Source organism: Stylophora pistillata, chromosome 2 (genome assembly GCF_964205215.1).
Source record: "Stylophora pistillata chromosome 2, jaStyPist1.2, whole genome shotgun sequence".
NCBI lineage: Eukaryota > Metazoa > Cnidaria > Anthozoa > Scleractinia > Pocilloporidae > Stylophora > Stylophora pistillata.
This window is the reverse complement of record NC_142520.1, coordinates 51,159,835-51,170,349: the sequence shown is the minus strand read 5'-3', so window position 1 is coordinate 51,170,349 and position 10,515 is coordinate 51,159,835. Positions and strand designations below refer to the sequence as shown.

The 10,515-nt window shown below is 39.8% G+C and overlaps 2 protein-coding genes across 2 annotated transcripts; both read right to left on the bottom strand.

Annotated features, from left to right (window-relative positions):
• Positions 1-3,616: 3,616 nt before the first annotated feature.
• Positions 3,617-7,106, bottom strand: LOC148740188 (uncharacterized). The gene is made up of 2 exons (XM_088748391.1): positions 6,844-7,106; positions 3,617-5,937 (listed from the first exon to the last, which is right to left on the bottom strand). The coding sequence occupies exons 1-2, from the start codon at positions 6,922-6,924 to the stop codon at positions 5,323-5,325; spliced, it is 696 nt and encodes a 231-aa protein (XP_088604517.1). The 5' UTR covers positions 6,925-7,106; the 3' UTR covers positions 3,617-5,322.
• Positions 7,107-7,937: 831 nt separating this feature from the next.
• Positions 7,938-9,805, bottom strand: LOC111342167 (uncharacterized). Its single transcript, XM_022949219.2, has 2 exons — positions 9,647-9,805; positions 7,938-9,177 (listed from the first exon to the last, which is right to left on the bottom strand). The coding sequence occupies exons 1-2, from the start codon at positions 9,701-9,703 to the stop codon at positions 8,563-8,565; spliced, it is 672 nt and encodes a 223-aa protein (XP_022804954.1). The 5' UTR covers positions 9,704-9,805; the 3' UTR covers positions 7,938-8,562.
• Between the last annotated feature and the right edge of the window lie 710 nt (positions 9,806-10,515).

The window sequence follows — 10,515 nt, the reverse complement described above, 5'->3', positions numbered from 1 at the left end:
GTTGACAATAGGCAGTGGTGGCAGTGAATAGGGGGAATGGAGAAATGGTAAGGGAACTGAAGCGAGAGAAGTTAGTAGTAGGGGTGGACAAACAAATGGTTGAGAAGGGGAGTAAAAAATGAAGACCAGAGAAAAGGGTATGAGGTGAGTAGGTGGGGTTAATCTAGTAACCAGATCCTTACTGTGTAACTGTAGCTGGGAGATCAAAATTGAAGAGTGAAGTGTAAGGGGTGGAGGGGTGGGGTTGATCTCATACCCAGGGCCCACCCTGTGTGTAACTATAGCTGAAATGTACAACCATTTGGCAGTGGAAGATCTTATGAGACTAGGGTGGGGCAGGGCTTTTCGGCAGAGGGATTGAAGTGAGAGGTTGAAAAGGACAAATAACAAGCAGGGAGAAAAAGGGATAGAGATTAAAGACTGGGAAGAATTGTAATGGGGAGGCAAGGGGTAGGCTTTTGAGTGGTGTAGTGAACAAGATTAAAGTGAGCTGTAGAGTTATTGAATAAGAGGCTAGATGTGGAAGATGAGAGTAAAAGTTATGATGATGAAAATGGCTCGGGACTGAGGTACTTTGTAGCAATAAACAACTGCTATGCTTTTCCTTAATTAAATTCAAAAAACACCTAAAATGCTCAGTGCTATTTGGCAGTTGTAATATTTCAGCTTGCTCAAAATACAACAACTGTGTCAGAGTATATCAGGGCACAATATATAGGCCATCCTCAATATATCAAAATTCTGACATGGCTCTGAGGCTTGGGGGAATAAAACAAAAGACATTAATTATTCATCCCTCAACCTCAATATCATCTCTTTTGTTTTATTTCCTCGAGCCTCAGAGCCAAGCTTGAATTTTAACATATCAAAAATGGCCCATTAAAATATTTTTTAAAAACTTAATTTTCATATATACTAACGATTACCAGAGTGATTCCGTACACAAATTAAAAAAACAGTCTTTACATACTACGGAAGCTCTGAACTTACAAGGGAAATGCCTGAAACATAACCAAGATATATTTAAGTTTCCATTTTGTTCCCTATTCTCTTTTTTGCATATCAGTTTTGGGTCTAGATTGTTTTTCTTGTTACATAATATTATTTATAGAGATCGATACCTGTAATTTAGTACAGTCTTTAAAATTTAAAGAGTTTTTTCTTTACTTTCCTTTTCCTACAACTTTTTGCATCACTTGAAGAATAACCTTTACAGAGATCTAATCCCCTTGATGGCTGTTTCCAGTTACCTTGAAATTTTATTAGATTACATTTCCTATGTTCATTTCAGCTCTCTTGATTCTTCTCCTTTTTGCAATCTTCAATGCACAGTACCAGAGGTAATTTCTGGCCATCCTCACCCAACCAAGGGTACTCTTTGGGCTTACATAATGTTTTCCCATGTGGTAACATGACATGTACATCTCCTGCATCAGATCTTACAAAGACAACCCCATCCACATTCTTAAGTCTCATCCACTCTGCAGTGCCAAACCGTATCCCATTGGCTTTACAAAGTTGATAGTGTTGTGGAATGAACTCTAGCTGTGCTGCAGCGGCTAGAACTGTACCACTGTGTGAAAGCACAAAGGCACCATCCTTTGGCTGCATTTTCAAGGCTGCAAGCTCCAATGACATTTCCAACAAACTCTCTCCACAATGTGCCGCAAGATCATCAAGGAGCGACTCCTCCCAGCGATCTGATTCATTAGGAGTGCAGAAGGCATGCAGGAGATGTGGGAAAAATGGGTTGTCTACTTTTCTAGTCTTCATTTGACACACTTGGTTGAGGCAGTCCTTGTCTAATGTTGTTATTTTCACATCATTCTTGTGCCCCTTGTCAACAACCACAAAAATAGCACCTCCAAGCAGACTAGGACTGGTAAGCATGTTAAGTACAGTAGTCAAGGTGGTATGATACCTTTCCTCGTCTGATGCAGCCTTTGCAACCTTGGAGAATGCATTACAAAGGTCTCCTAGGTTGACTGGTTCTGCTTGTATAACTTCCAGGGCTTCTAACCTAATACAAGAAGTGACTGTATTTGTGGAAGATGAAAGAGAATAAGGCCCTTTGAAGGACTCAAAATGCAAGAATTTGCCCACAAGCAGCTCATCCAGGTAGCACTTACCAGGCATCAGCTTTAATTTGAATGGCTCTTTCGGTGCATCTACTATAAAGCCATAAATAAAATGGTTACTCAACTCTCTGTATAAGTCAATAATATTGGCATGCAGATACTTCAAAGACTCAAGGCTGATAGCATATTCAATTCCTCTAGTAGCATGGCTGCTGATTTCGTGACCAGTTTTTAAAACTACCCAGTTCATGAGTCCAATCACATCATCTGACACCTGCCAGGTAGCGTTGCGTGGGTCATGGTGACGATGATTCACAACAAACTTAGCTTCTCCAATCTTTCCACCAATGTCTGCATCAATGATACAGGCAATTTGCTCATCTTCCATGGAAAACCACTCATCTATAAAGTCAAACATGACATGAATTTGTATGGCCTGATGCAACCTTTTCACCCTCTCTTTAGGCCCCCAAGACTTCTCTGGCCTCCACATTTCTCTTGTTAAATCTTTAATGGAGTACATCATGTTGCTAGGATTAAGGTCTCCATGAACTTCTGCATGCTCAGTATGGAGAAACTTGAGCATACCTACAATGAATTTCAGGTTTTCAAGAGTCAAACGCCTATCATAATGGTGTATAATGAGCAAGTCTTATAAAAGAGTACTGGACGTCTTGGCTCAAACATACCATGGATTACTTTCAGAACAACATGACGGTTATCAGTTTGTAGCGAGTCAGTTTGCTTCTCAACTAAGAAGCAGCAGCCAAAGGCTCCACGTCCAATCCGTTCTGTGATCATATAGTCCAGAGGTAGTTCATGTTGAAAATGGAGCCTAGCCATATTGACATCCAAATCTTCAAAGCCACTGTAGTTCTCTCCATCTAAAATTGCCAAACTTTCACATTTAACTTCTTGCCGTGGTGAAACATAACCCTTGTCCCTAAATAGATTTCTCTTTGCCCCTTCAAATTCCTCTCCATGTCCACTTTCATCTGATAAATTACCCGCCACGATTTCGTGAGGTAGCTCATTAGCCATTCTAGTTTGGTTGCTCTACTTCGACTGGCTCCTCTAATGACTGCAGATTCTCTGAGTGACCTGGGAAGGAGTGTTAATTGCTGCGTTTGCGTGGAGCCCCCTCTTCTTGTGAGCGATAGGATCTTTCCCATTCGAGGCAAATACCAAGGGAAAAGACGCGGAAGTGAGCTAGCCAAGATTCTGAGTCGCTGTACGTAGCAACAACCGCGGATCCCTAGAAAACTCGCGCTTGTAGGAAGTTAACGCAGTGGTTGTCGGGAAGAGGTCGAGGGCCGAGTTGCTTGTCGTTGGATTTATTACGCTCGACAATAGAGAACTAGCACTACGCATATACTGACGCCATCTTGGTCGGGTTTAAATGGCCTCGATCTCATGCAATGCAAACCATGGCAGAAGAGAGAGAACCTGGGATTGACATTTTAATAATAATAATAATAATAATTTTATTTATATAGCGCTAAAATCCACTAATTGTCCAAAGCGCTACCTAATTACCCCATTTCATTTTATTTTATTTTAGCTTCGCCAACTGACAGGGACACCACAACAGCTTGCGCCGATTACTGCGGGCCCAATAAACCCACCCATCCCACCCCAGGAGAGGACATCCATCACACAGTAATCTCGTGCGCGGGAAATTAACGTCTCCTACCCCCAACCCTGCAGGAGACGGAACCTCCATTTAATCGTCCCTATCCGAGAAGAATATCCAACCATTTCTTGATGTTATAGAAAGGCAGCAAATTCTTCTCAATTATTTTAAGATCCTCAGTGTTGGTCCGGCCGGGGCTCGAGCCCTCGACCTCCCGCACAACAGTCCAGCGCTCTATCCATTGAGCTAACCGGGAGGTTACCTCCTGTTGTTACTGGTCCGTAAAGACTTATTAATAATTCTCGCATCAGGGTTACCCGTTTCTCCAACAATTTTTGCGACAGAAGATCTGCCGGATCTTTGTTTGATAGTTGGTACGTTCCATTCTCATTAGAGAAGACGTCATGGCCTGATGAGTGTGGGTGTCCAAGGCACGCTCTATGTCTGCAAGGAGGGGTCATTGCATTTCCTTCATGGTGTTTGCTTCTGGCCCTTTATTTCCTTTTTGCTGTCATTTTAGCATGATAATGACATCCGCAGAGGTTATCCATGGAAAATGAGACTGGTGAGAAAAAATGATATTGCACTGGCGATCCATTGTAAATGGCGATTTCGGGAATTTAACGGCAGTTTTTATGTCGTCAATAAAATCCTAAGATAGCTATTTAAACTTGAACGTAAATATTAAACACGTAACTTTAAAAAAACTTCGTAGAACCCAAAAGTTAAGTCGGTTTAAAGAGTCTCCAAAACTCAAGATAGTAATATCGTTTACGACAATTCCATAGGAAATATTTCACTTGGGCTTCTAGACAAACATAGCAAACTAGTCTATATGTTACTAGTTGTAATGTATTGGGTACCCATAATGCCAAGCAAATTATTCAAGTACCCAGAAAGCTGAGCGAAATACAGCTGTGTTAAGAAGGGCTACGATGTTTGCTGCTTCGTGTTTTTCATAATAAGCAAAATTAAGCGAAATTAACTCTCTCGCAGCCATCATTACTTTGAATTGCCAACCTCGTTCCCAAAGCCCCACCTCCAAGTAAGGGAAAATTTCCTGGGAACGAGGTCGTATGATTTACTTTTAAGTGCATCTAGTACATTATTTAATTTTTTTTGTTAATTGCGATGTCGGATCTGTGAAGAACTCAAAATATACAGAAGGATAGCATTGTGGCCTAAGTTTTTCAAGCTCTAAACCTCCAATGCTTGGTTTGTCTTAAATATGTTCATAATTTATTAAGGCAAATGAAATCAAATCGTTGTTTCGAAGTAACTGTACATCAGTTACATGCAATGTTTTGTTTTACTGCGTGCCAAATCAACAGATTTTTCTACTTGGAAAGAGTTAATTGTAACTATACATTTGCCTAGTTCTGGAAAATTAAAAAAAATCCTTAACTATTGTAAAGAAAAGTAAAGGTAGTGAGAACTATATTTTGAAGAAATTGTTCATCAAATGTATTTTTAAGGGTGATAAGTACGATTTGCACTCTTGAACCAATTTTTACAATAAATTTAGCGATTGAAGTATTACTTAAGTGTTCTAAAAAACTATAATGATGCTTCTTTTTATCAAAGTTTTGTTCCCTCTCAGTCATCCTAGTCCTAAACGTCTTGTATGAGGACCACTTTAATATACTTGATACCAACTCTGTCCTTCGAGTCCTCTGAATAGACTTCAAATGTCAGACCTTTACTGAGCATCAGTCGGTTATTGTAGCCAATATTCTTCACGTATCCTCCGTCATGCGGAGTGTAACACGAGCCCCAGCGTTCATCCAACTTAATGGTGAAGACGAAACGACCTGGGTACATGAACTGGCGTGGCTTACTAGTTGCTTGTGAAATATATCGGTGAGGGGATAAAGTTTTACCAGGTACACCTTCCACTCCATAACATGGATGCATGTTGTTGTAATTTGTCCTGTCTCGCGTTTGAAATCCAATAAATCTTGCACCATCTGACACTCCATATCGAGTATCACTGTCAACGACCTGTCCAATGCTGACGTCATTTGCTACTGTGATTTCAATGGTCAGCGGAGTAGAAGATCTTAAAGCGCCAGGGGGTATCAAAGGAACTTTCAGGAGAGCTCTCTGAGCTACTGAGCCTGCGTTGAATGTAAGTAATTCAGTGGTTGATGTACGAGAGCTGTCAATGTAAGACGCATGCGCTTCTAGCCAAGATGGAGTCATAGTCTGGTGGTAAAGAATTTCTCCCTGTAAGGGAAGTTGAATTAGAAATATTAACTATTTTTCCAAATCAAGACTGAGAACAACTGCTATTGTCCCTCGAGGATTTTTTAATTTTATGAAATTCTGATTTCGCACGCATGTGCAAAAAAATACTAACAGAGATGTGATTAAAGTGTATAAGTTTCTAAAGAAACTATGGCGCTGCGTCGATGGGGGTAACAAGGTAGTTTGGTTTTATCAGCTGAGTTGATAATGTAATTTGGCCACCGTAAAGGATTTCAAAGCTGACCTTTTGAGCGTTAGCCCTTCGTCAGAACGAAACGAAGGGCTAACGCTTGAAACGTCAGCTTTGAAATCCTTTACGGTGGCCAAATTACATTATCAACTCAGTTGATAAAACCAATCAACAGAGATTGGTTTGCAAGTCAAGGCGCTGATATGCAGTTGTAAGGTTCTTATATTACAAGCTTCTAGTCAAGACTCTGAGAATCAACTATGTCGCCGGCATCATGCAAGCGAATGAGAGATTGTTTAGTTTTTTTCTTCCGATGATTGATCCACTATAGTTAGCCTCATGGCTAAGTTGACGACTCAAACGACTGAGCTGCTTAAAACAAGTACAATTCCACTCCTAAATGACTTCAAACCTCGGTCATGATTTATGAATTAGTTCAAATAAAAGCCTTATAAGCAAGTCATTTTCATTTTCCTAGCTAGAATGTATCGCCTTTTCTTAATCTATGAGTCAAATTCGAGGAGTCTTTCAACTAATCCAAGGGATTTGAGTTAGTTTGTCACGAACATTACCATATATTCATGATGTATGTAAGCTGATGTCGGATTTTGCGACATACAAATGTGACTCCTGACAAATAACCATTACCCTGTACATTGATTTTGTCCAGTTTTAAAACAGAAAAATTCACTTACTTCGCTCAAGACAGGAAATAGAACAAAAACATAGATAATCCTTATTATTCCCATTTGATTGTCTTTCTCGATGTCCGTCATACAAAAGTCTTCTCAAAATGTAAAGAAGCTAATTAGGTTTGAAGAATGCGGCGGCACACTCAGGCCTATTAGCACAATGCTTGATGTAGTATCCTTGACGTATCCCGAAGCTTACATGACCCATACTGGACACAACCACATCATCAAATATAAAGTACTGTGTTGCAACATGGTACAGTGATTGGTCTAAAATCCAGCTACTATGCTTAAAAACAAGAAAACACCCCTTTCAATCTAGCATACCCTCTGCCATCTTCCATCGGTAAAAATTTGTGGGGATTGTTGGCATGCATGAGTAAAGGTAAATTTCAATTCAAAATACGAGGAATTCATTCAATATTTGCTATCTAGTGTGTAATTGTTCCATTTCAGATATATTTATTAACGACCCAACCACATGAGAACACTGTTATATTAAGAAAATGATATGGGACGGCAGCAGCGCTCTTGACAGTCGATATTAATAACATGTTTCACACTTACCGTCAGGAATACTTTAAAACGTCAAGATACAACGTCGAGTGCTTGATATAACATAGTTAACATTCACCACACTGTACTTACCGATCTTTAGTCGGAGGCGCCCTCACAGCTGCTTCGGGAATATCTAAAGACGTTGCTATTTTCTATTCTTGGCGGGCCTCCATTTCTAAGCTAAGGTAATTCAGGTCGAAAGCGGAGCAAATCAAAACTGCTGACGTCAACAAAATACCAGCATTCAGCAAAGTGTATAGAAACTAGTCATCTGTTGGCGGCAAATTAAAGAACCGCAGAACCTAAAAAGTCCAGTATTTGGCTTAAAAAATCCCGAAGAAAATTTCTAGACGTAACTCTAATCTCGAACGTTCTGTAAAACGTTTCAGTCACGGTTCCGTTTTAAAACATATTGTTTTTGTTCCTGGTTTGAATAGAATAAATGTTTCTTCAAAACCCTTGTTCAAAACTAACGACCTTACAGTTATCCGAGACGAAATAATACTTATCTGAAAGCAAACAAATTTAAACTAGAGAAAGGCCAGTATACATTAGAATTGTATTGAAGCTAAGCTTACGGCTCAGACTGTATCGTATGCAGTTAATAAAATACATGGAAAATATCATATTTAGTGACAACAAGGTGGTTAGATTCTTCTCAGACAATGCTTTAGTTCCTTGCCATTATGTTTATCTTAGTTTTTTTTTTCTGGCTTTTTTAAAAAGTAACAAAATAATACAAATAATGTCAAAACAGTACTTCATACCGTGCAGCCTGTAATATTTGAGATATTTCAACACTGTTAATACTTACGAAACTTTTACAGAACAATATTGCATTGCCCCCTAAGAAGCCAGTTCTTTATTTATCACCAGGATGGGGAGAGAAGGCTGGAGCATTTTGGTTGTGACGGTCCTATGGCCCCTTATATTCTGTTAGCGACGACTGATTCCCCCCCCCCCTGATCCCCCTGAAAGTCAAGTAATACCCCAGAAATCGTTCACTTTCCCCTGCAGGCGATAAATAATGATTGGTTTACGGTACTTTTACAATACAATTATTACATTGCCGCCTACGTTCGATACTGGCGCAATATCGGTCCAATACTTGTTTAATACTGGTTCAATACGTTAAAAAATGTTCTGCAGTATAACTTAAGCAAGTTAGCCATCTTGTACAATGATAACTTCAATGTACTTGATGCCAACTCTTTCATTTGCTTCGTCTTTGTAAACTTCTAGACTTAGGCCATTACTGATCACCAGTCGCCTGTTAAATTTCGCTACGTTTGTATACCCAGCATCATGTGCGGTATAACACGAACCCCAGCGTTCATCCAACTTTATAGTGAACTCAACCTGACCCGGGTAGAAAGAATCCTGCGCTTTAGTTGATGCACGATTGATGTAATTCAATCCGAATAAACCCGAACCAGATGGTCCTTCTACCCCATAACAGGGTGGGCGGTTGACATAACTTGCTTTATCAGGAACATGAAATCCGATAAAATTCGTGCCGTCTGATACACCGTATCTGTTATCGCTCTCCTCGGTGGTCCCGATTGTGACGTCATTAGCCACTGTTATCTTAACGGTCAGCCGGCTGTTACTCGTGACAACACCGGGAAGGAGCATGGGAACTTTTAAAAGCAGGGCGTGTCTCGCTGAACCCTTATTAAAAGTGATCTGCTCATTGGTTGTTGTGCGTTGACTGTCGATGTAAGACGCGTGCGACTCCAGCCAGAATGGAGACATAGTCTGATGGTATACAACATCCCCCTGCAAATAAAACAAAGACAGTGGATCGGAGGTTAATTAAAAACATTTGATTAATGGAGGAGATAAATCTCTCTCATAGGCAGTTTAGGGTGAGCCCCTAAGGGACATTTTAAATCGTCATTCCAAACGAAGGAAACGAAATTAAAAAATTTCTTCAAAGAGCGAAATTTTGTCGATTGATTTATGAAGTCTAGCAAACTTCAGTTGATCTAAGGATTAGAACTTCGCAGACTCGTTGTTGTGGAGTTTTTCGTTCTCCTTGAATTGCTTTTCGTGAGCAATTCCAGAAAGGTAATTTTACACATGTTCAGCGTTGATTGGCTTTTAGTCCTTCGATGATTATAATTTTCATCCTTTCGTGCATGCCTGCGAACAGATACAACTTTATCTATAGTGATCATTGGACCTAGTCGATGCTCTGCCAAATTTCTATTCGTCGTGAAAAAACGCAACATACAAATTCACTTACCTTGCAGATGACAGCTACTTGTCCTACGAAGGTAAGAACAATCCACAGAAACGCCATACTAAAGATTGCTTTATATGCGGGCCTCTTTTAGCAGGAAAAGACTAAATTGACTCTAAAGAATGCTGCTGAGTTGCTTTCTAGCAATATGGTATAATATTGTCTTCGTTCATGACATAGAAATATCCGCCAGAAGTTGACGCATAAGCTAAGTACAACTCTAAATCAACGGTCCTTGACCTTGTAAGAAAGAAGCCGATAATTCAATACTGTCCATAAATTTCAAGACTTCTAAACCGGAAGCCGTGATTTGAGATAAACGCCATTGCATATTGCATGAGTAGAGGTGTATATTTTTACCTCAAATGTATTGTACATGTATAAATACCGTTCCTTTGTTTGACCTCGATCGGGTTCTATTCTGTCCTCCTCTTAAGTTAGTTACAGACAGAAACAAACCATGTTTTGATAATGATTACCATCTTAGCTAACAGATATAAGAAATGACCATAGAAATCTAGGTCGTTCAATTTGCTCTAAGATTGAGGAAAGGCCGCGGAAAGAAACTATTGAATCTAAACTGTTCATAAGGCAAAGTTATCTCTATTTTGCCAATTGAGGATGAGCCTAAATCCCTGGGTGTTATCATGAGCATTTCTTATCACAACCCAAAGTTGCCACCATTTTGGACGCCATCTTGGATGACATCAGAGCATTACCCCGTCAGGTTCAACCTCGCTTCCATGAAATCTGTTTTTTTCTGTCCCTGGAGTGAGTGACGGGTGAGAAGGAAATGGAGCCTGGGAGAACAGGTTAAATTAGCAACATTACAACCTTAAAAATATCAACATCATCTTATGGTTTATCGAAAA

What these genes read in the sequence shown, in the direction of transcription:
- LOC148740188 (XM_088748391.1), bottom strand. Translation starts at nt 6,924, where the DNA reads ATGACGGACATCGAGAAAGACAATCAAATGGGAATAATAAGGATTATC. An exon ending in TATTTCCTGTCTTGAGCGAA is followed by an intron (nt 5,938 to 6,843) that starts GTAAGTGAATTT and finishes CTTCCCTTACAG; the next exon opens with GGAGAAATTCTTTACCACCA.
- LOC111342167 (XM_022949219.2), bottom strand. Translation starts at nt 9,703, where the DNA reads ATGGCGTTTCTGTGGATTGTTCTTACCTTCGTAGGACAAGTAGCTGTC. An exon ending in AAGTAGCTGTCATCTGCAAG is followed by an intron (nt 9,178 to 9,646) that starts GTAAGTGAATTT and finishes TTTTATTTGCAG; the next exon opens with GGGGATGTTGTATACCATCA.